This window comes from Zalophus californianus, chromosome 17 (assembly GCF_009762305.2).
Source record: "Zalophus californianus isolate mZalCal1 chromosome 17, mZalCal1.pri.v2, whole genome shotgun sequence".
Taxonomy (NCBI): Eukaryota; Metazoa; Chordata; class Mammalia; order Carnivora; family Otariidae; genus Zalophus; species Zalophus californianus.
In genome coordinates, this window is record NC_045611.1 from 55729544 (window position 1) to 55755181 (window position 25638).

The following is a 25638-nucleotide window of genomic DNA, read 5'->3' on the forward strand; positions in this document are numbered from 1 at the left end:
CCCTTCATAGTAGTTACCCTTATTTTTGCCATATATATATATATATATATATATATATATATATATATATATATAAGTTGTTCTCTCTTTAAAATTTTGAGATACAATTTCTTCTAACAGATCAAAATGTACCCTAAATCACTAGTGTACGGCTTTGTTCTATTCTCCTGCCTGATCACAGTCTCTCTTTTTTCTTTTTCTTCTTAAATCTTCTTCTTTCTTTTTAAAAACAACTTATCAATTCCTTTTATAAAATCTTTTATAATTTTCATCTTTACAGTCATCTTCCATCCCTTCATTGTATCAACCCTTATTTTGTACATATATAAGTCTTTCTTCCTTTAAAATTTTAGCAGGCACTTTCTTCTAACAGACCAAAATATGTCCAAAAGCTAGTGTGTGGCATTGATCTATGCACTAGCCTGATCATATTTGATCATATACTGTTTTTTTGTTTTGTTTTGTTCTGTTTTTGTTTTTATCTTTTTCCTTTTTTTTTTTCTCTTCTTTCTTTCCCTTTCTTGTCCCCTGGTTTCAGGTCTTTTCAGATTTGTATAGAGTATATTTGCTGGAGACGTTGTTACCCTGTTAGCAATCTGTTCTCTCATTCATCTGTTCTCCTCTGGACAAAATGACAAGACGAAAAAAAATCACCTCAGCAAAAAGAACAAGAGGTAGTACCGTCTGCCAGGGACCTACTCAATACTGACATTAGTACGATGTCAGACCTAGAGTTCAGAATCATGACTTTAAAGATACTAGCTGGGCTTGAAAAAAGTGTGGAAGTTATTAGAGAAACCCTTTCTGGAGAAATAAAAGAACTAAAATCTAACCAAGTCAAAATCAAAAAGGCTATTAATGAGGTGCAATCAAAAATGGGGCACTAACTGCTAGGATAAATGACGCAGAAGAGAGAATCAGCGATATAGAAGACCAAATGATGGAAAATAAAGAAGCTGAGAAAAAGAGAGATAAACAACTACTGGATCACGAGGGCAAGGGAATTCGAGAGATAAGCGATACGATAAGATGAAACAACATTAGAATAATTGGGATCCCAGAAGAAGAAGAAAGAGAGAGAGGGGCAGAAGGTATATTGGAGCAAATTATAGCAGAGAACTTCCCTAATGTGGGGAAGGAAACAGGCATCAAAATCGAGGAGGCACAGAGACCCCTCTCAAAATCAATAAAAATAGGTCAACACCCCAACATCTAATAGTAAAACTTACAAGTCTCAGAGACAAAGAGAAAATCCTGACAGCAGCTTGGGAGAAGAGGTATGTAACCTACAATGGTAGAAACATTAGATTGGCAACAGACCTATCCACAGAGACCTGGCAGGCCAGAAAGGACTGCCATGATATCTTCAGAGCACTAAACGAGAAAAATATGCAGCCAAGAATACTATATCCAGCTAGGCTGTCATTGAAAATAGGAGAGATAAAAAGCTTCCAGGACAAACAAAAACTAAAGGAATTTGCAAACACAAAACCAGCCCTACAAGAAATATTGAAAGAGGTCCTCTAATCAAAAAGAGAGCCTAAAAGCAGCATAGATCAGAAAGGAACACAGACAATATACAGTCACAGTCACCTTACAGGCAATACAATGGCACTAAATTCATACCTTTCAATAGTTACCCTGAATGTAAATGGGCTAAACGCCCCAATCAAAAGACACAGGCTATCAGATTGGATTAAAAAACAAAGACCCATCGATATGCTGTCTGCAAGAGACTCATTTTAGACCCAAAGACACCCCCAGATTGAAAGTGAGGGGGTGGAAAACCATTTACCATGCTAATGGACACCAAAAGAAAGCTGGGGTGGCAATCCTTAAATCAGACAAATTAGATTTTAAAACAAACACTGTAATAAGAGATGAAGAAGGACACTATATCCTACTTAAACGGTCTATCCAACAAGATGATCTAACAATTGTAAATATCTATGCCCCTAACGTGGGAGCAGCCAATTATATAAGGCAATTAATAACAAAAGCAAAGAAACACATCGACAACAATACAATAATAGTGGGGGACTTTAACACCCCCCTCACTGAACTGGACAGATCATCTAAGCAAAAGATCAACAAGGAAATAAAGACTTTAAATGAAACACTGGACCAAATGGACTTCACAGACATATTCAGAACATTCCATCCCAAAGCAACGGAATACACATTCTTCTCTAGTGCCCATGGAACATTCTCCAGAATTGATCACATCCTAGGTCACAAATCAGGTCTCAACCGGTACCAAAAGATTGGGATCATTCCCTGCATATTTTCAGACCACAGTGCTTTGAAACTAGAATGCAATCACAAGAGGACTTACCCAAAGGAAAAGAGAAATGACCCAAATCAACAAAATCATGAATGAAAGAGGAGAGATCACAACCAACACCAAAGAAATACAAACAATTCTAAGAACTATTATGAGCAACTCTATGCCAGCAAATTAGATAATCTGGAAGAAATGGGTGCATTCCTAGAGATGTATCAACTACCAAAATTGAACCAGGAAGAAATAGAAAACCTGAACAGACCTATAACCTCTAAGGAAATTGAAGAAGTCATCAAAAATCTCCCAAGACACAAAAGCCCAGGGCCAGATGGCTTCCCAGGGGAATTCTATCAGACATTTCAAGAAGAATTAATACCTATTCTCCTGAAACTGTTCCAAAAAATAGAAATGGAAGGACAACTTCCAAATTCATTTTATGAGGCCACCATTACCTTGATCCCAAAACCAAAGACCCCATCAAAAAGGAGAATTACAGACCAATATCCTTGATGAACATGGATGCAAAAATTCTCACCAAAATACGAGCCAATAGGATCCAACAGTACATTAAAAGGATTATTCACCATGACCAAGTGGGATTTATCCCTGGGCTGCAAGGCTGGTTTAACATCCGGAAATCAACGTGATACAATACATTAACAAAAGAAAGAACAAGAATCATATGATCCTCTCAATAGATGCAGAAAAAGCATTTGACAAAGTACAGCATCCTTTCTTGATCAAAACTCTTCAGAGTATAGGGATAGAGGGTACATACCTCAATATCATAAAAGCCATCTATGAAAAACCTACAGCGAATATCATTCTCAATGGGGAAAAGCTGAGAGCTTTTCCCCTAAGGTCAGGAACACGGCAGGGATGTCCACTATCACCACTGCTATTCAACATAGTATTAGAAGTCCTAGCCACAGCAATCAGACAACAAAAAGAAATCAAACGCATCCAAATCGGCAAAGAGGAAGTCAAACTCTCACTCTCTGAGGATGATATGACACTGTATGTGGAAAACCCAAAAGACTCCACCCCAAAACTGCTAGAACTCATACAGGAATTCAGTAAAGTAGCAGGATATAAAATCAATGCACAGAAGTCAGTGGCATTCCTATACACCAACAACAAGACAGAAGAGAGACAAATCAAGGAGTCGATCCCATTTACAATTGCACCCCAAACCATAAGATACCTAGGAATAAATTTAACCAAAAGGCAAAGGATCTGTACTCAGAAAACTATAAAATACTCCTGAAAGAAATTGAAGAAGACACAAAGAAATGGAAAAACGTTCCATGCTCATGGATTGGAAGAACAAACATTGTGAAGATGTCAGTGCTACCTAGAGCAATCTACACATTCAATGCAATCCCCATCAAAATACCATCCACCTTTTTCAAAGAAATGGAACAAATAATCCTAAAATTTGTATGGAACCAGAAGAGACCCCGAATAGCCAGAGGAATATTGAAAAAGAAAAGCAAAGCTGGCGGCATCACAATTCCGGACTTCCAGCTCTATTACAAAGCTGTCATCATCAAGACAGTATGGTACTGGCACAAAAACAGACACACAGATCAATGGAACAGAATAGAGAGCCCAGAAATGGACCCTCAACTCTATGGTCAACTCATCTTTGACAAAGCAGGAAAGAATGTCCAATGGAATAAAGACAGTCTCTTCAACAAATGGTGTTGGGAAAATTGGACAGCCACATGCAGAAGAATGAAACTGGGCCATTTCCTTACACCACACACAAAAATAGACTCCAAATGGTTGAAAGACCTAAACGTGAGACAGGAGTCCATCAATCCTTAGGATCAAAATCCTAAGGAAGAACACAGGCAGCAACCTCTTCGACCTCAGCCACAGCAACTTCTTCCTAGAAACATCGCCAAAGGCAAGGGAAGCCAGAGCAAAAATGAACTATTGGGATTTCATCAAGATAAAAAGCTTTTGCACAGCAAAAGAAACAGTCAACAAAACCAAAAGACAACCGACAGAATGGGAGAAAATATTTGCAAATGACATATCAGATAAAGGGCTAGTATCCAAAATCTATAAAGAACTTATCAAACTCAACACCCAAAGAACAAATAATCCAATCAAGAAATGGGCAGAAGACAGGAACAGACATTTTTCCAAAGAAGACATCCAAATGGCCAACAGACACATGAAAAAGTGCTCGACATCGCTCGGCATCAGGGAAATCCAAATCAAAACCTCAATGAGATACCACCTCACACCCGTCAGAATGGCTAAAATTAACAAGTCGGGAAACGACAGATGTTGGCAGGGATGTGGAGAAAGGGGAACCCTCCTACACTGCTGGCGGGAATGCAAGCTGCTGCAACCACTCTGGAAAAGAGTATGGAGGTTCCTCAAACAGTTGAAAATAGAGCTACCATACGATCCAGCAACTGCACTACTGAGTATTTACCACAAAGATACAAATGTAGGGACCCGAAGGGGTACGTGCACCCCAATGTTTATAGCAGCAATGTCCACAATAGCCAAACTGTGGAAAGAGCCGAGATGTCCATCGACAGATGAATGGATAAAGAAGATGTGGTATATATACACCATGGAATATTATGCAGCCATCAAAAGGAATGAGATCTTGCCGTTTGCAACGACTTGGATGGAACTGGAGGGTCTTATGCTTAGTGAAATAAGTCAATCAGGGGCGCCTGGGTGGCTCAGTTGGTTAAGCGACTGCCTTCGGCTCGGGTCATGATCCTGGAGTCCCAGGATCGAGTCCCGCATCGGGCTCCCTGCTCAGCGGGGAGTCTGCTTCTCCCTCTGACCCTCTTCCCTCTCGTGCTCTCTATCTCTCATTCTCTCTCTCTCTCAAATAAATAAATAAAATCTTAAAAAAAAAAAAGAAAAAGAACTAAGTCAATCGGAGAAAGACGTGTATCATATGACCTCACTGATACGAGGAATTCTTAATCTCAGGAAACCAACTGAGGGTTGCTGGAGTGGTGGGGGGTGGGAGGGAGGGGGTGGCTGGGTGATAGACATTGGGGAGGGTATGTGCTATGGTGAGCGCTGTGAATTGTACAAGACTGATGAATCACGGATCTGTACTTCTGAAACAAATAATGCAATATATGTTAAGAAAAAAAAGAAGAAGAAGATAGCAGGAGGGGAAGAATGAAGGGGAGTAAGTCGGAGGGGGAGACGAACCATTAGAGACGATGGACTCTGAAAAACAAACTGAGGGTTCTAGAGGGGAGGGGGGTGAGGGGATGGGTTAGCCTGGTGATGGGTATTAAAGAGGGCATGTTCTGCGTGGAGCACTGGGTTATGCACAAACAATGAATCATGGAACACTACATCAAAAACTAATGATGTAATGTATGGTGATTAACATAACAATAAAAATTATTTTAAAAAAATACATTGAAAAAGTAAAAAAAACTCCCAACAAAGTCCTGCGCCAGATAAATTCACTGGAGAATTCAAACAAACATTTAAAGAGAAAGTACTTCAAATCTCCTCCAACATTTCCAAGGAGTGAAGAGAAAGGAAACTCAATCTGAGACACCAGCTTTATGAGGTTATCAAAGCCAAAGGAAGACACTACAAACAAAGACGGACTACCAAGTACTAACTATGAGGAACAGTTATACTAAGTCCACAATAAAATGAAGCAAATTGAATCAAAAGCACATTTTACTATTTCACAACATAATCAAGTAAGAATTCTTCCTGGAGTTCAGGGTCTTTTAACATATGGAAATCTATAAATTTAAGAGTGTGCATTAACAGAATGAAGATCAAACATGACATGTTCATATTAATTGAAGAACAAGAATGTGAGCGTATCAGACACAGTTCCATTATTAAAAACACTCAAGAGTAGGAATAGAAGGAAACCACCTCAGCATAACACAAATGTATACGTACTGAAAGCTGAAATCTAACATATTCAATAGTAAAAGACTGAATGCTTCTCCCGAATGATCAGAAACAAGGTAATGGAATGACTTCAGCACTTCCTTTCAACATAGTACTGGATATTCTAGTCAGAACAATCAGGCAAGAAAAAAATATATAAAAAGAATCCAATTCAAAAAGAAAAAGAAAACTATCTCTGTTCGCAGATGACATGGTCTATAGAAAACCATAAAGAATCCCTATTTTTATTTTTATGCTATCTTATTGTTTGGTCATCACTTGTATTGTTTATTTCTGCTAATTTTCCCCACTAGACTTTCCATTTTCAATTTTTTTAATGCTATAAATGCTTGAGTTAAGAAAAAAAGTTCAAATAAACAACATAACATTATACTACAAGGAACATAAAAAAGAAGAAACATGAAATTTAGTAGAGGAAGGAAATAACGAAGAAAAATCAGACATAAATAAAACAGAGATCAGAATAAAAAGTAACACTGAAAATCTCTATCAAAATTCCAATGTCATTTTTTTTGGCAGAAAGATCAAAACCCCTCTTAACATCCATGTGGATGTCACAGTATAACACCCCCGGAATAATCTTCAAACTGAAGAGTACATTGGCGACACCACACTCCTTGATTTGAAACATACTACAACGTCATAGTTATCAAAATATACCACAGACATAAATACAGGGATAGCTAACCAAAAAGCAGAGGTGAGCCAGACCTGTCCTTATCCAATGTTAATGTGTATGACAAAGAAGTGAAGATCCTGTCAAAACTTATAATCTGATTTGGATTTCTAGGTGGGATCTGAGTTTCCACATTTCTCACGAGCTTGCAAGTGATGCCAATATCTTACCTCAGTGCCACACTTTTAAATTCCAAAAAGAAAATGAAATGGATGACTTTGAACATAAAGAATATTGTGGAAATTACAACTTCTAATTCCAAGAACAAAACAACAATTCATCTTGAACATTTACTACCCACTACATCACATTCTAACACTTTTTCATAAATTCACCCATGAATCCACACTAACCTATGATAACAGTAGAACTGTTCTTCACCTTTCAAAAAACATCTTGGCAAAACTTCAGTAATAGTACATCCTGAGTTTTATCCCAGATTGTCTGAAATTGAATTACTCTAAGACAAACACACAGAACACTATACAGAAGTAACCCTAAAAGAAGGTTCACAGCAGGTTTCAAAGTGCCAATGGGAATGCAAACACAATTAAACCACAGAACATATCAACAAAAACAGGTAAGTAAGGATAAAACATAAAAATTACAAATTCAATAAAAAAGAATAAAAATGATAGACTATAGTTTTTTTTTTATTGTCACTGAAACTGAGAAATGCTTTCAGTGATAAAAACTTACAAATATATTTGTGGATAAAAGTTTCTGTGTCTTGCAAAAACACCACAAAGACAAACACACAAGTATATGACTAAAATAACTACTGTTTTTGAGTCTCTTACAGCATTCAAAGTATTTGTCTCATGTGGCTTTTGTGCTGAGTTATATTTTACAATTTTAAGGCAGCAGAACATATATGATGCATGTTTTCTTTCTCTAGAGCAACAGAGAAGTGATAAGAAATGCTATGTCTGTGACATGAGTGTGGAATAAAATGGAAATGTGTAGGGCCAAGCCGTTATTTATTTACAATCTCTACTTCAAACAATGGTATCTTAGGCCAACACAGGAGAGCCTTCATTTTCAAAGCAGACTACAAAGTGAAACAGATAAAGGAGTTTCCTGATTAAGTAAAATGACTTATGCCCATCTTTCAGTAAATCCTGCCAACGTATTTAATAATAAAGGAGAAAAATTATTAATCTTATAGTGGAGGGATCCAGCAGGGAACACCGGGGACATGAAGTGCATGAATCTCTAATGGGTCACACTGGTGACGGTGCCTAACAGCCTTCAAAGGACACATAATAACTACTGTGAAATAAATGTCCAGAAGCAAGTAAATCATAATTAAATGTAAACATGAGAACTTCCCTTTCATTCAAATATCAAGCCAAATATACTGCCCGCAGTCTGTAATCTGGAAGAGTGTATGTAAACTATGTCTTTCGTCTGTGATCACAGGCTTTCACAGGCTCCTCTTTGCATTCTGATCAGCTCAATCACAGAGGCTTTTCCAGAGACCCAGACATGGGAGGTTAACCGATGTACAAGAATCGTGGAACTCTCATCTCCTGTAGGTACCCTGCCCTCACTTCCTAACATCCTCGAGGGTTCCTCAAACACTGTGGGATTCTCCACTGCAACACAGATGGACTGGGAGTTCAGATACAAGTCCCAGTCCTCATGCTGACCGATGTCCTGTCCAATGTCTGTCTCTCAAATATAATGCTCTTCTATTCTTACCTGAGAGCGTCCATAGCAAGGTCAAGTGGAAGAGGAACAGGCAAAGTTCATTTAACACCAGGGCTGAATCTATGGCTCTCTTACGTCATTTACCTCTCAGGTTTAACCAGATGATGATAAAAATCGATTCCCTTCTAGGTGGTGGAAAAACAGAAGAGGCACACCTCACAGGGGAACCAAGAGGCTGAATCAAGGCTGCACGGAATCCAGCTTCAGTTCAGTCAAGGGCACTAAGTGTATTTTTAAAAACAAAACAAAATCAAAACCTACTTCTATAATTTGTTTTTTTTTAAGATTTTATTTATTTATTTGAGAGAGAGAATGAGATAGAGAGAGCATGAGAGGGAAGAGGGTCAGAGGGAGAAGCAGACTCCCTGCTGAGCAGGGAGCCCGATGCGGGACTCGATCCCGGGATTCCAGGATCATGACCTGAGCCGAAGGCAGTTGCTTAACGAACTGAGCCACCCAGGTGCCCTACTTCTATAATTTGAAGCACACTGCATCTGGGTGTGTAAACTTTAAAAATGTACGCTCCAGGGGCGCCTGGGTGGCTCAGTTGGTTAAGCAGCTGCCTTCGGCTCAGGTCGTGATCCCAGGGTCCTGGGATCGAGCCCCACATCGGGCTCCCTGCTCGGCGGGGAGCCTGCTTCTCCCTCTCCCACTCCCCCTGCTTGTGTTCCTTCTCTTGCTGTGTCTCTCTCTGTCAAATAAATAAATAAAATCTTTAAAAAATAAAAATAAAAAATAAAAATAAAAATGTACGCTCCAGACAAAATTTCAAGCCTACATCACAAAAGACGAACAGTTTAAAGGGCTCCTAAACACAGGGAGGAGCGTAAAACAGGTGAGCCTGGAGTCCTTCCCTCCCTTCTCATTCAAGCTAACATCACTCCTGCACGGTGAACTTCATCAAGCCACTCTTTTCCAGACCTCGATTTACCCTTCTTCAAGTCACCATGCCAAATATATTCATGGAAAGAGCTCCCACGCTGACAAGTCACACAGGTGCAATCTGCTTCTGGTACAATGCTGATTTCTTAGCTTGGACCCCACATATTACATAGATTTTAAAAACATCAAGGTTTCCGTACACTTTCACTAATTCTCAGTGCTAAAGGATCTCTTCTGTTTTCATGTCAGGCTTCCTCCTAAAAACTGACTTTGCCTGAACTGAGCTCAGGAAATAAAATCAGTTGCAATTTCCAGTATCTTCAAAAGACTCTCTTTATACAGAAAAGCCTTCATGAGATATTTGGCCATTATTCCATACACGTTAATGGTAAGAGATGAGAAAGCACACTGCAGGGAAAACTATTTAAGAAGCTCTCACAGAAATAAATGAATGTTCTTCCATGTATCTCCTAGGCTGCTCAGCCTGTGAAGACTCCAGGTTCTTCCATGTCCTTCTATTCACTTCTCCACCCTGCTAGAACTCTCTCCTCTCTCCCATGTCTTCTCCTTTCTCCAGCAATTTAGCCTTATCGCCATTGTGTTACAGATAAATTTGCTTTCTTAAGTCTATATCCTATTATGAATACGTAGGATCAGCTTCATTTGGAATAGGTTAGCTTTCTTTACGTGCAAGTTCTAAAGAATGTAGTTGAACCTATATATATTTAAATGCATATCTTTGCTATTTTGTTTTCTATCAAAGCATAACTGACACAGATTGTTACGCTAGTTCAGATGTACAATGTAGTGATCTGACAACTCTATAGGTTCTACTACGCTCACAAGTGAGCTACTGTCACCGTACAATGCTATAATAGTACCATTAAACATATTCTTTATGCTGTGTCTTTTATCACCATGACTTATTCATTCCGTAACTGGAAGCCTGTACTTCCCATCTCCTTTACCCATTTTGCCCATTGTCCCTCTCCATTTCATGCTGGCAACCAGCAGGTATTTATGGGTCTTTCTGCTTTTTTGGTTGTTTCTTGCCACTTATGACAATGTGGATAGACCTAGAAGATACTACGCTATGTGAAATAAGTCAAAGAAAAACACATGATTTCATTTATATGTATATTCTAAACAACAAAACAAACGAACAAACAAAACCAGAAACAGACCCATGAACATCTATTTTGTTTTGAATAAAGTCCATGGATAACCTTGAAAACTATAAAAATTTCAAGATTACACATATTTTATAATGTGACAAACTGGTCTGTGACAATTTTCCAGTGCTGGCAGAAGACAAGAGATCCTGGATCAAAGTCCAAGGATCTTCTGGCTCATGACACAGCAATCACCATAATCTTCTTCTTGCTCACATTAATTTCACTTACCAGCCCCCTAACCACAATTCATACATGTAGATACTGCACATGCAGTGGCTTTGTGTCCCATCTATGAGACTCTGAGCATAGGAAACCACAACATATTAAAGGAACAACTAGCATATCTGCCTGCCTTTTGCCATTTGAAGGAGACCTCTCCATTTTCCTGTGCAGTAAACAAATCTGTCCTCTACCCACGAGCAAGATAGTATCACTATATTCCAAAGCCTTTTTCTACACAAACATCAATGAAAAAACAATTAGAATAAGAACGTTCAATGCTTCTATCCATAACACCCATTAGATAGAAACCAATAGAAAATCATGTCCCAGCAGACACCACTCAGTTTGATCCCGACTTGGCTCCTGCCTAATTTTCCCATGTGTATTCCACCTTGTGAAACACTCATTAATCTTACATAGGACCTGGGATAAAATGTACTCAATTTACACCAGAAAACATTTTTCAAGGCTATGATCAGCAGGATGCTATACAGGAGAATCGGATGAGCTTTCACGTTCCCTTCTGCAATGTGCCTGTAGGCCTTGCATTCAACCAGGTTAAGAAACCACAATAACCATGAGGGTCTACCTTAAATTTCTGTAGTGATCTTTCTAAGGGAGATGGGAGAAGAAAGAATGAAACTGTGCAAAAAACATGCAATTTAAATGTATCTGAAAAGATGAGAGTATTTTGTACTCCTTACCCAGGCAAAGCAGGTTCTGGATACAGTGGAATCACGGCTTATTACAATAAAAGGGATGAGAACTGGAAAGCAGAGGAATTAGGGCAGAGGATTACAGCAAAGATGTTCTCCAACCATCAAGAGAGAATATTAAAAAGACCAACATAAACCTAAAAGATATAGAAGATTGTGTAAAATGAAACAGAGGTGGTCACAAGGACAAAAATAGTGTGGATAGCCCTGAACTTATGTGAAGAACACTGATCCTATGAATGCACTTGACACAGTTTGTGCCTGTACTGGATGAAAATCATGGAACCACTAGTCTGGATCATGAGCTCACAACATGACTTTAAGGAATAATAACAATACTGTATACAGCAAATAGTATGATTTGGTTCTAAAATGCCAAACAGTATCCAAAATACATTTACCTCCATATTTTACTGCTCATTTGGCAGTGACATACAGCAGAAATTAAAAACTCTTGTACTTGGAAGCTTTTACTTTAAGCTCGTTCCAACAAGCATCCATAGGGCTAATATTAATGATCTGGAAGACACCCAAGACCCACACTATACCACCACATTGGACACACCCCTGACCACGTTGTAACCGTACAAAAGTATCCACCCAAAACCATAGCAGAAATCTTTTCACCCCAAAGCTGTCATGGTTGGTGGGACTCCCTTAGAGGCAATGACCCATGAGTTGTATATACTCACATGTTTGGCAATAAAATCTGTAGAACTTAACCTAAACCTCGTAAACTAAAGAGAGAGATAATGGTAATAAAGCTATCAGTTTGCCAGGATTTTTGCTACAGTGTATAACAAGATGACTGCTCATTTGCCAAGCCCCTGGAAGCCATTTTGCTATGGGAATATAGGAATAATTCATCTGAGCAAAGAGGCCCATGGATGGTTTTTGACATCAAAACTGACATCGAGTGTGTGGTCCTATGAGATTGTAAACATGACTAGAGGCAGGAAAAGATGGAGAGAAACCACAGAAGTCTGCTCCAAGATCGAGGTGATGTTTGTTGATGTGAAGAAATGACTTTGGTAAGCAAATTAAAAGCACAATGCAACATTTTCAAAATATATTTCAATTTGTTATCAAATTTTGATGGGGAAAAAAAGAAAATGAATAGAAAACCTCAGTCACTACACAAACCACACAACACATTCATTTTTTTTAAAGATTTTATTTATTTATTTGAGAGAGCGAGAATGAAAGAGAGAGAGAGAGAGCACAAGAGGGAAGAGGGTCAGAGGGAGAAGCAGACTCCCCGCCGAGCAGGGAGCCCGATGCGGGACTCGATCCCGGGACTCCAGGACCATGACCTGAGCCGAAGGCAGGCGCCCAACCAACTGAGCCACCCAGGCGCCCCAACACATTCATTTTTAATAGCTTTCTGATCAAAACTATAAAGATAATGATGTTTTTAGAGAAACACAAAAGGGGGAGCCTGGGTGGCTCAGTTGGTTAAGCAACTGCCTTGGGCTCAGGTCATGATCCTGGAGTCTCAGGATCGAGTCCCACAGCCAGTCCCTCAGCAGGGAGTCTGCTTCTCCCTCTGACCCTCCCCCTTCTCATGTGCTCTCTCTCTCATTCACTCTGCTCAAATAAATAAATAAAATCTTTTTAAAAAAAAAAAAAGCACAAAAGGATTCTATCTCTGTGGTCTTGGTATAAGGGAAGATTTCCAAAAATGATAAAAATCACTAACCATGAAGGGTGAACTGACAAATTGGATCACATTAAAATTAAGAACTTCTCTGCATCACAAGCTCAAGAGAACAAAATACAGATATAGAGAGAAGACAAAGGACTTACTCTCATCATATATACAAAACTATAAAGATTGAAGAAAAACAGTAAAAATGGGCACAATGACCAATTAAACACTTTGAAAAAGAGATTACCCAAAGTTTAATGCCCAACTCCATACTAACAGGAAGTGTCAAACAAAAAAAAGGAAATAAAAACAAGACTTGGGAACATCACAAACCAACCAGAAGGCTACTGTGATGGGGTACCTGGGTGGCTCAGTTGGTTAAGCATCTGCCTTTGGCTCAGGTTATGATCCCAGGGGTCCTGAGATTAAGTCCAGTGTGGGGCTTCCCGCTGAACGGGGAGTCTGCTTCTCCCTCTGCCCCTTTCCCCACTCATTCATTCTCTCTCTCTCAAAAGTAAAATCTTAAAAAGAAAAAAAAAAGGCTACCATGAAAATAACATAAATTACTAAGTTTTAGAAAGCATGTGGTAAGCCAGAAATCCCATACACTGCTGGTGGGTGTGAAAATTTGTACAAATATTTTTGCAAAGTGTTTGGGAGTATTTATTAAAGCATAACATATTTAAACATATTCACTAACGATTCGCTCCCACATATATAGCCAGGAGATAAGTGTGCATGTTTCAACAAAAGACAAATTATAAATTTTACATGCCAGTACTATTCATGATAGTCCTACACTGAGAGCCATCCACTTGTCCAATAACAGTAGAATGATGCACTCAGTTGATATTCACACAATGGAATTGGAACCTTCCATTCTAATGAGTGATGCACAATAACACGCAATAAATACAAATAAATTCACAAAGAATAGTTGGAAAGAAAAGATGCCCAATATAAAAGAGTTCCTGGGGTGCCTGGGTGGCTCAGTGGTTAAGCATCTGCCTTCAGCTCAGGTCATGACCGGGGGTCCTGCGATCGAGTCCTGAATTGGGCTCCCTGCTCACTGGGGGGCCTGCTTCTCCCTCTCCCACTCCCCCTGCTTGGGCTCTCTCTCCCCTCTCTCACTCTCTTAGATAAATAAAATCTTTAAAAAATAATAATGAAAGAGTTCCTGTTCTGTGATTACATTTACATAAAGTAGAAAAATGAGGACAGCAATCTTTTGCCTTACGTGTTAAAAGAGTGCTGAACTTTGGGGAAAGTTACTGAGGAGCTCAAGGAGAATTTTAGAGGACAAATAATATTCTGTTTCTTGATCTCACTGGCTTATAGAAATGTGATCAGTTTGTGAAATTACACTGAGCTGTTACTTATGATCTCCACGTGTGCTTTACTTTAAAAAAAAAAATCATCAAAAAAGAGAGATGTAGATAATTAGATAAATATCATAATGTATGTGTTGACAAGTTGAAATTAAAAGTATGATGTAGGGGCGCCTGGGTGGCTAAGTCATTAAGCGTCTGCCTTCGGCTCAGGTCATGATCCCAGGGTCCTGGGATCGAGCCCCGCATCGGGCTCCCTGCTCCGCGGGAAGCCTGCTTCTCCCTCTCCCACTCCCCCTGCTTGTGTTCCCACTATTTATTTTACTTTATAAATAAATAAAAGTACGATGTAATTTCACACTGTGATGAGATTTATTTTTATTTTCTTAAAGATTTTATTTATTTGACCTAGAGAGACACAGCGAGAGAGGGAACACAAGCAGGGGGAGTGGGAGAGGGAGAAGCAGGCTTCCCATAGAGCAGGGAACTCGATGCGGGGCTCGATCCCGGGACCCTGGGATCATGACCTGAGCTGAAGACAGATGCTTAACGACCAAGCCACCCAGGCGCCCCTGTGATTAGATTTAAAAAGCATTTTTTGTTTTTGTTTTTGTTTTTTAAAGCATGCCTTAATTTCTAGTTAAAACAATATGGTACTGAGGACACAATTCACAGAAATAGAATGAAAAGTAGAGTTATTTTAATAAAATCTACTCAGGAAAACATAAGAAACAAATAATAAAAAATAGATTACGGTATAAGGAAAAACACAAAAACTTGGTAAGTCCAAACCCCATTATCTCCATTGTAATATTAAACATAAATAAACCAAATGTTCCTAGCAATGCCAAACTTTGCTTGAATATATCCCACTGGAATTTTCCTAGAGCTATAACGAAAAGAGGAGGAAAGAATTGGAAAAAAAACAAAACAAAAACAAAGAAAGAAACAAAAACACACCTCATGTAGTGATAACCAATCAAACAACCAGCATGGCAATATATCATCTAGAATAATCTTTAACACTAAAGGAGTTTGTCACTGTTATTCACAGTGTTTTCAATACCTAAATATACGCCATTTCAATATTCTAAGTGAAGAATAACAATCTGTGTATGTGTGCATATCTACACACATATATGTAAAAATACACACACACACGTACATATAGGGAAACATTTATTTTTCACTCATGAGACATTAAAACAATCATCACAGATAGCTGGTATCATCAACATGGCGAATAAGGTCCAGTGGGTGGCTCAATCAGGTAGGTAAGTGTTTGACTCTAGATCTCAGCTCAGATCATGATCTCGGAGTTGTGAGACAGAGCCTTACAGCTGGCTCCCACATCGTGCACCAAGCTGGGCGTGGGGGCTGACTGAGATTCCCTCTCTCCCAATCAAAAAAAAAAAAAAAGATGGTGACATACCTAGTTCCCACTTCAATACTTTTCTTTCCTTTTTTTTTTCTTTTATTTATTTACTTCAGCGAGAGAGAGAGAGAGAGAGAGCAAATTAGAGCATGGAGGGGGGAAGGGCAGAGGGAAAAGCAGACTCCCCATTGAGCAGGGAGCCTGATTCAGGGTTGGACCCCACGACCTCAGGATCATGGCCTGAGCTGAAGGCAGATGCTTAACCAACTGAGCCACCTAGACGCCCCCCCCCAACTTCAGTACTCTTCATAATAAGCTCAACCAGCAATTAATTATTCACATATGACATCACTGGGCAATTCTCAGTGCTCAGGGGTGAGGCTGAAACACACCCCCTGGACCACAGAGACCAAGAAGGACAACATTAGAAGGGTAAGATCAGGTTGATCACAACGCACCTCCCCGGGACCAGCACAGTGCCCCACCATGAGGGACCAGCAGGAACTATAATTGTTCCACTAAGAAAAAGAGAGCCCACGGTGGGCACCCAGTATTCCCCAAAGGGCAATCTACTTCCTGGATGGCCACTTAGGTCTCATCTCAATGGGATCCCTGGGGGAACCTGTGGTGCCGGACACTGGGGATCCTACAGACATGGAGAAGGTGGGTAGGACTTACAGCTACCAGTGCTCGGATCTTGGAAGACTCCCGGACCAGACTGTGTTCTCCCTTGCAGTCACACCCATTCAGAGATCCAGCGACTCTGCCCTCTTGTGGGGCTGAGATCAATGCAGCTGGTCAAGGAGCTTTGTCAGCAGCTATGCCTGAGTTGGGTCTGCAGCCAACACGTTGAGCTAGAGCACAGAGGCCATTCTATGACCCTATCTGGGAAGGCCTGCAAGTTGGAAGTCACTTTCCACTGCTCGGCAGAGCCTCTAGTCCCTGCACCCTCCACCATCAAGCATGAACAAAGACCCTGGGCAACCACAGAGCCTATCTTATAGGCCTATGGGGAGAGAGCCAAGCCAGCAACACTGTCCAAGTGTTGAGTATAACCTTGACTCTGCAGGACCAGGGAGCTTGAACAGTGAACCAGGGCAGTCTCAGAGTGAAGTCTATTGTACTGCCCAGAAACAGAGAACGGCCTTCAGTCCTGCCAAACGTTTGAGCATAACCTCTGGTCCCATCTGATAGGGACTTGCCAGCATTGGCTTGGAAAACACTCAGGAGCCCACAGTCCCCAATGGACACATCCCTGCCCTCTGTGAACATAAGAAGAAGGATTCCAAGAAAAATCTGGACCAGAGAAATCTTCCCAATTTTCAAACGCACACAGGCTATTTGGTTCTATTTCAAAGTTCAATGTTCACATTCAAATAGTGAAGATTCAGCATGTAACATGACTTCTGGGCTACCTTTTTCATGAAGAACCAAGTCTGACATGTCCATCTTCACAGCGCGTACAATGGCAGCAGTCTCACGCATTTGTTTAGCTACACTCTCAATAATACTTCCATACTATCCTCATTAAAAGCACCATAATGTCCCAGCAGTTACAAAAAGGAAGAAAAGCTATAACATATAAATGCAGGGAAAATTAATCACAAATAATTTGAGGTTTAAGGTCACTGGGAAAAAGAGATTATTAGTGACATCATCCCACTGCTTTTACAAGTACAAGTGACCCTTGAATAATGCAGGGGTTCGGCTTACTCATCACCCATGAAGTTGATAATCCGTGTATAACTTTGACTCCTTAACACTTAATTTAATAGCCTACTGTTGACAAGAACAGTCAATTTAATTATTCAAAACAGTCAATTAATATGTATTTTATATATGTGTTATATGCGGTATTCCTACAATAAAGGAAGCTCAGAAGAAGAAAATGTTACAAAAATCAGAAGGAAGAGAAAATATATTTACGATATGTATTATAAATAAATCTGACCACAGTGGACCATACTTCAAACCCATGTTGTTCAAGGGTCAAGTGTACTTCGTGTTACTGTCTGTTTACCTGCAACCCTGATGAAGCTGGGGTAGGCTAAGGTTGTGTCGAGTAACATTTCTTTTATTACACATTAGTGTTAACACATTAAAATTCATTGTTATTAATTAAATGTATTAAATTCAAACATACTGTAAACAAACCACTGAAAAATCACTATATGATCTTTGGTCAAAATGCCCATTACATCATTCAAGAACCATCCCCCGTTCACCTGATATAATGATCTGTGAGTTGTGCTTTCCATGCTTTTCAACTGAGGCTAATTATTGAGTAAATGAGGATTTACAATAATTTTACACCCTTTTAGGGAAGAGTTTGCTATACTTTGCTCAGTTATCTGTGAATATTTCTTTTATTTCAACCGAATAACAAATATTTACAAGTATCAACTACTATAATGATGAAGATACATCCAGCTTTAAATAACCTACCACTGTATTCTCCTTAAACAGCAAATGACAATACTACTTAAAATTTAGAATGTTTGTGTTTTACTTTAATGCAAATAATAATGCCCTGAACCCCTACTTCATCAGGAATTATTTCACTCTTATATGTCAACCACACACAACATCTCCATGTGGACTTTCCTCATGTATTTCATGCTATAGCCTCCTTAATGTTGCATGGAAAAGTAGGTTATGAATGAATTCCCCACCAGAGTGCCCTCATGTTGGTAAGACAGCAAGAATCAAATCATTTTGCACGCACACAAGCAATAAAGGCTTAGCATGAGTTGATTTCAGAGTAAAATTAATATTTGCCATGCAAAATATCTCAAATATAGTCAAAAGAAAAAAAGAGACACACTGAAACTAATAATCGTTCTCCAGATATCTAGCCCCCCTTGATCCTTTCAGGCATATTAACAGAGACAGTTCACCACTGAATAACACGGGTTTGAACAGCTTGGGCCAATTTATACATAGATTTTTTTTTCTTTTTTATGAATATAGTGTAGTACTGTAAACATGTTTTCTCTTTGTTATGATGTCCTTAATATTTTCTTTTATTAACCTTACTTTATTATAAAAATATTGTATAGGATACAGACAACATAAAAAGAAGGGGATGATTAACTGTTCATATTCTAGGTAAGGTTTCTGGTCAACAATAGGCTTTTTTTTTTTTTTTAAGATTTTATTTATTTGACAGAGAGAGAGACACAGAGAGGGAACACAAGCAGGGGGAGTGGGAGAGGGAGAAGCAGGCTTCCCGCGGAGCAGGGAGCCTGATGCCGGGCTCGATCCCAGGACCCTGGAATCATGACCTGAGCCGAAGGCAGACGCTTAACGACTGAGCCACCCAGGGGCCCCTAGGCTATTTCTTTAAAAAAAAGATTTTATTTACTTATTTGAGAGAGAGAGCAAGAGCAGGAGGAGGGGCAGAGGGACAGGGAGAAGCAGACTCCCCACTGAGCAGGGAGCCCGATGCGGGACTCGATCCCAGGACCCTGGGATCGCGACCTGAACCGAAGGCAGACGCTTAACCGACCGATCCATCCAGGCTCCAAACAATAGGGTATTTCTATGGAAAAGTAGGTATGGTTTTGAGTTTTGGGGACTCAAAAGGTGCCTGGGTGGCTCAGTCAGTTAAGCATCTACCTTAGGCTCTGCCTTCGGCTCAGGTCATGATCCCAGGGTCCTGGGATGGAGCCCCGCATCGGGCTCCCTGCTTCTCCCTCTCCCACTGCCCCTGCTTGTGTTCCCTCTCTCGCTGTCTCTCTCTGTCAAATAAATAAATAAAATCTTTAAAAATAAAAAAATAAAATAAAATCTTCCTAAGGTCACAACACCTTGAAACCTTCTCCAAATTAAGAATTGTGTGAGATAAGTATTGCAAAGTGATGTCTGGATAAAGACCCTCGGGTGTATATCTAAACTGGAAACTTTGCAACAAGGAGGGATTATGTGTTGGTGGAAGTGTAACAAACCCTCTGGAAAGCACTTCTCAAATCAATCACATTTAGACATTTTATCTCCACTTTTAAATGTCTAACATTCTGAAACTTGTCAGTTAACAATTAAGCCAATCTTGTATTTGAAATCGTTTGAATGATTACTTTTAGCTTGGGCTAGGTGACTTTCCAGAATTTCCAAATACCGTTCAAAAACATATGTATGTTTAAAAAATGGATTATCATCCCTGGGTTCGAAGACATTGTTCTGCAAATATAACTGACTTGGGCGCCTGGGTGGCTCAGTTGGTTAAGCGACTGCCTTCGGCTCAGGTCATGATCCTGGAGTCCCGGGATCGAGTCCCGCATCGGGCTCCCTGCTCAGAGGGGAGTCTGCTTCTCCCTCTGACCCTCTTCCCTCTCGTGCTCTCTATCTCTCATTCTCTCTCTCTCAAATAAATAAATAAAAATCTTTAAAATATATATATATAACTGACTTAAGGTGAGGTTTTCCCGAATGTTTTATATCCCTGAACTTTTGTGGCACTAAGGATTTCATTATAGTAACTGTCACAATTTGGTTATATCCATCATAATGTCCTTCACATTCCCAGTCATTCATAAGTATAAATACTTATTTCCACAGCTTCCACATCTTCCCATACCACTCTACAAACTGAATCTCCTTTCCCTGTCTTTGCCAACAGGCCTTGGATGTTATGGAAAGACACGACTTAAAGATATAAAATAAGTTATCACACTTAGTACACTGACATGCCTATATGTTAAAATGCTCGTATGTGGAATTAATACTCATCATAGCACTTCAGCAGAAGGGAGAAATAGCAACCACCAGCACTGTGCTCCTCCATGGAGACAAAAATGGAACAACTTACCTTTTAGAGTGCTCCAGAAGCCAGTTAGGAGAACATAGCATCCCCAGGCAAGTACAAAGGAAGAAGAGCCTCATCAAAGAGACAAGGAAAGCTTGTGACACTTGCCCACAATAGCCACTCACCCTCCCAGATACTCCATGGCAACACTGTGAGAAAACTCGTACCTCTCCTCAGGAAAGAAACAAATGAGTGACCTATATGTTCAATGATCTGGCTTCTTGGCTGCTGCCTGAGGGACTTGTTTCTGTCATGCATGACATGGGAGGCAGAGGAAATGACAGCACCTTCTTGATGCAGTGTGGTGGCTGCTCAGACCAAAGGTGAGCATTTGTTCAACCCATGGAGAGAACACAGAGCTGAAGACAAACAAAGAGAGGAAGCTTTCACGGACATAAAGGAGTAACTACAGTTTTAAACCTGGGAAATTCCAAAATTCAGAAATGATAAATTCTGAATAAATAAATCACAGAACATGTGTGAGAGGTCCCAGAATTACTATTATTTGTGTTCCTCTCTGCAAAGCAAGTCCATAATCTTGGGCTCAGGGGCTGCTTTTCTAAAATCCACGTATGTCAACAAAATATAATAAAGCATAGGGCGCCTGGGTGGCTCAGTCGTTAAGTGTCTGCCTTCAGCTCAGATCATGATCTCAGGGTCCTGGGATCGAGCCCCGCATTGGGCTCCCTGCTCAGCGGGAAGCCTGCTTCTCCCTCTCCCACTCCCCCTGCTTGTGTTCCCTCTCTCACTGTGTCTCTGTCAAATAAATAAAAAATATTTAAATATATATATATATATATATATATATATATATATATAATAAAGCATACAAAGAAACAGAAAAATGTGTTCCAAACAGAGGAATGAAGTAAATCTCCAAAGCTGGCCTTAAATTAATATAGAACTATTATTAGCTGCCTAACAAAGAATTCATATAACCATCATAAAGATGTTCATGGAGGAAGGAAACAGAGAGTTAACTAAATGGTATCAGGGAAACTACGCATGACCAAAATGGAAATCCAGACAGACAGAAAGTATAACAACAATGAACCAGAAATTGGGAGCTGAAGACAACAGTCAGCGGATTTAAAAATCCACCAAGGGGTCAGCCATAGACTTGATTAATCAGAAGAAAGAATCAGACATCTTAAAGACACCTTATTTTAAATTCTCTACTGAAAAGATCAAAGAAAAATGTGGAAAAGGAGAGTCTAAGGGACTCACGGGAGACCAACAAGTGGACCGATACGTGCACTGAGGGGACCCCATACGGAGAGGAGAGCGAAGGGGGCAGAGAGCTGACGTCAAGAACTAAAGGCCTGTACATCCCATGTATGCGGAAAGAGACTAACTCGACAAGCTCAGTGGATTCAAAACAGGATAAATCTCAAGACATGAACACAGTGACACATCATAATTAACTTATCACAAATCACAGGTGAAAAGAAAATTCTGAAACAGCATGACAAAACCAACCATCTTGTACAAGAGAGCTTTATAAGATTAGTAGTGGGATTCTCAGCAGACCTGATCGGAAGAACTGCATGGGAAAATATATTCACAGACTGACAGATCAAAAAACAGCCACCAAGAATACTTTACCTGGCAAAGCGGTTTTCCATGAACGTAGAAATGAAGACTTTCCCAAGTAAAAAGCCCTCTAAGTTTACCAGTAGACCTGTCCTACAAGAAACGTTAAAGGAAGTCTTTCTAGGTGAAATAAAAGGATTGTGAACAGTAACCGAAACCACATGACAACATAAAGCTCTCAGCTAAATGTCAACATTTACACAATTATAGAAACCTGTACTATTGTAATTAAGTAGCACGTCACTTTTATTTCTGCTACAGAATCTTTTTATATAAAAGCATAAAATCATAAACCTAGGTAACAAAGTACACAACATAAAAGAATCTGTGATATTGGTAACAAAGTGGGTGCAGGGGTGGAGATGATAAGTAGAAGAGTTTTGTAGGCAATTGACAAGAGCACTTTAAAATGGTCTGTTATACCTTTAAAATGTTTTAAAGTAATTTCTAATGTAACTTATCAAAAGTACAGAGAAGACACAGAAGTTAATGAGGATGATATCAAAGCATGTCATGGGTATAACACCACAATTAAGGATATAATGTAATACCAAAATTTGATTCAGAGGTATAAAAATGTTTAAAAATTACACTGAATTCACAAGAAGTGTTTCTCACATGCAAAGGGAATATAAATTCACCAATAGCTGATGAAATTAATTCTAATATTAGAACAACTCACCTAAACATGATACAACACTCACTGAACACTAACCAATAAAAAAAAAAGTCACAAGATGAGTCATAATCAAAGTATGCATGGGTGGTATTTATACAGACAAATACATACATAATTTTATTGATAAAGAGCATAAAGCTGATTCATATGTGAGATAAACTCACATTGTCTTGAAATCTACTGAGTTGAAAATTGTCATCCTATAATAAAATACACAGGCAACAACAATATCACAACTAAATAATGTTGTGGAGGGTCCCATACAAAAGTAAGCACATTATTACGGAATTGCAAAAGCAGAATAAGACAAAATTTAACCCAAAGAAGTCTACATAAAAATATATGAATTTTTTAAAGGAAACCTTCTATATAAGCGTAATTTTAAACTGTGACTATGTACCCATGAAAAACAAGTATTTTGAATTACTGACATGCCTAAATTGACAGTAAAATTGTAAAGAATATTCATTAAAATCAACCATGAATAGCTCTAATGAATGAACACTTAAAAGACATTAAAAAATGTATTATGTTATTAACATGTCCCTCCTCTTACACAAAATGCAAGGCTATAATCCACTCTTTAGAAACAAGCAGCCTGGGGTGCTGGGTGACTCAGTAGGTTAACATCCAACTCTTGATTTCACCTCAGGTCACAATCTCAGGGTTGTGGGATTGAGCCCCTCAGGTGGTCTGTTTAGGATTCTCTTCCTTTACCCCTCCCCGCACTAGTGCTGGCTCGTTCTCTGTCTCTCATAAATAAATAAATTTTAAAAAAGAACCAAGCACCCAAAGAAATACCCTTCATTTTGAAATAAGAGTATCAAAATTGTAAAATATGCCAGCAATCACTTTGTAAAAAATAAATACTGGGAATTAAATTCGGATACATTCTGAGGAAGAAAAACCTAACAGTTAATTTTTCCTAAAGTAAAATTAAATTTATAAACAAAACTTTTTTTTTAAATATGGGGATTTTCCACCTCACTTCTTAGCGGCATATGCCCATGTCATATTACCACTATTCATATAAAAAAATTAGAGATGAATCTGACATATAATAAGTGAAAACACACGACAAAAATCACAACTTCATATCATACAAAATTCTAAAATGATGCAATTATTAATAAATAAAATAACAATTGAGACTTTATTATAGGCTGCAAGTTCTAAGTTCTAAATGTTCTAGCTCCCTTATGGCATTAATTTATAATTTATGTAGGAATTCTAGGACACAAAAAGATACATGATTTCACCACTGAGGAATGCAACACAGAGTAGAACTTTCTAATATTAGTCAATACAAAGAAAAATGAACCTTTGAAGAGAAATAAGGGATTAGATTTTCTCATTTTAGGGGGGTGCTTTATCTGATGAGATTACTGAGTCTCAATTTTGTTCAATTAAAATTAAAGCCTCCATAACATTGGAAAGCATAAACCAGAAAACACCAGATATCGATCAACAGTGTTCCCATGACTTCTGCACCAAACCCCAGTATGTCCACTGCTACCATGACACACTTCTCATACGAGGCAAAACAGAACTTAGAAAAGGTTTAGCATAGAGTTCCTCAGAAACGGGGAGATTTTCCCAGGGCCCTCACAGCTGTGGAGAAGCTCTCAGACTATGGAGGGCCCCCCACTCCCAGGGGAGTCCCCTGGCCCTCCCTGCGGATGTGACGGACCATCACTGGAGCTGAAGGAGAATCTCGAGAGAATGTAAGAGCCTGATAAGGTTGGATAGCAGACGTCCCACTGTGAGAGGGAGAGAAATAAAACTAGGCTTCTCACACTAATTTCCATTCAAGGAGAGCTACTTAAAACACACTTTAAGGTCAATCTTCCTGCTTCACATTTGGACCTCACCTCTGTCAGCTGCTTCATTCAGTCTCACCTACCTGGATGGAAGGCTACTGTCTCCTTTCTCTTCACATCCCAGAGCTCCTTCTCTTGCTCCAAAAAGAGGACCAGGTTTGGCTTCCACACAACGAGATCTGTTTAACAGAAAAAAGTATTGCTGGAGATTCTAACTTTCAATCCAAAACTGTGCTCAGCAGAGAAGAGAGGACGTTGGAGAATTCTAGAAAATTATTTCCCAAATGCTGTTAACCAACGGCCCCTTTAGAACACAAGTAGGGGTTTCGAATATTCACATTATGACCTCCACTTCCAAGCACTACTGATACAATAATAAAGAGTAATAATTGGAGTTTAGGATGTAGGCAGTACCATTTTATGTCACTGAATATGTAGAATTACCACAAATCTACAGAATTGATGATATTACCCTAACGAAGGGCGAAGCTAAAGCTGAAAAGGAAATACCGTGAAAATTTTTCTCTACAAACCCCTACTTATTTCCCCTATTGCCTGGATCTGAATTCCAGTCGTGCAAAGAATCTTTGAAGAGATGGTTTTCAAAGGAAGGAACAAATCCGTGTGTGGTTTGGAAATATGGAAAAAGTCATCCTCACCCAGGAAGAGGAGGTGTCCGTAGTTCTCTAACATCACATCCCTGTACAATTGCCACTGAGTATGGTTCAGGCATCCCCACTCCTCCTGAGAGAATTCGATGGCCACATCGCTGAATGTCAGCACTGGT

General features: G+C 39.3%; 1 protein-coding gene across 4 annotated transcripts in view; it reads right to left on the reverse strand.

The window, feature by feature from the left end:
- The window catches only part of LOC113935793 (putative protein ZNF720), a 169199-nt gene that overhangs the window by 117989 nt on the left and 25572 nt on the right, over window positions 1-25638 (reverse strand). For 3 of the 4 annotated variants that reach the window (XR_004819755.1, XM_035725236.1, XM_027618283.2), the window contains one exon: window positions 24935-25030. The exons of the other annotated variant lie outside the window; for it this stretch is intronic. Coding sequence is in view for 2 of the 3 variants with exons in the window: in XM_035725236.1 (XP_035581129.1) it covers window positions 24935-25030 (96 nt within the window). In the remaining variant the exon portion in view is untranslated. The remainder of the gene's footprint in view (window positions 1-24934; window positions 25031-25638) is intronic. 4 annotated transcript variants of the gene reach the window in all.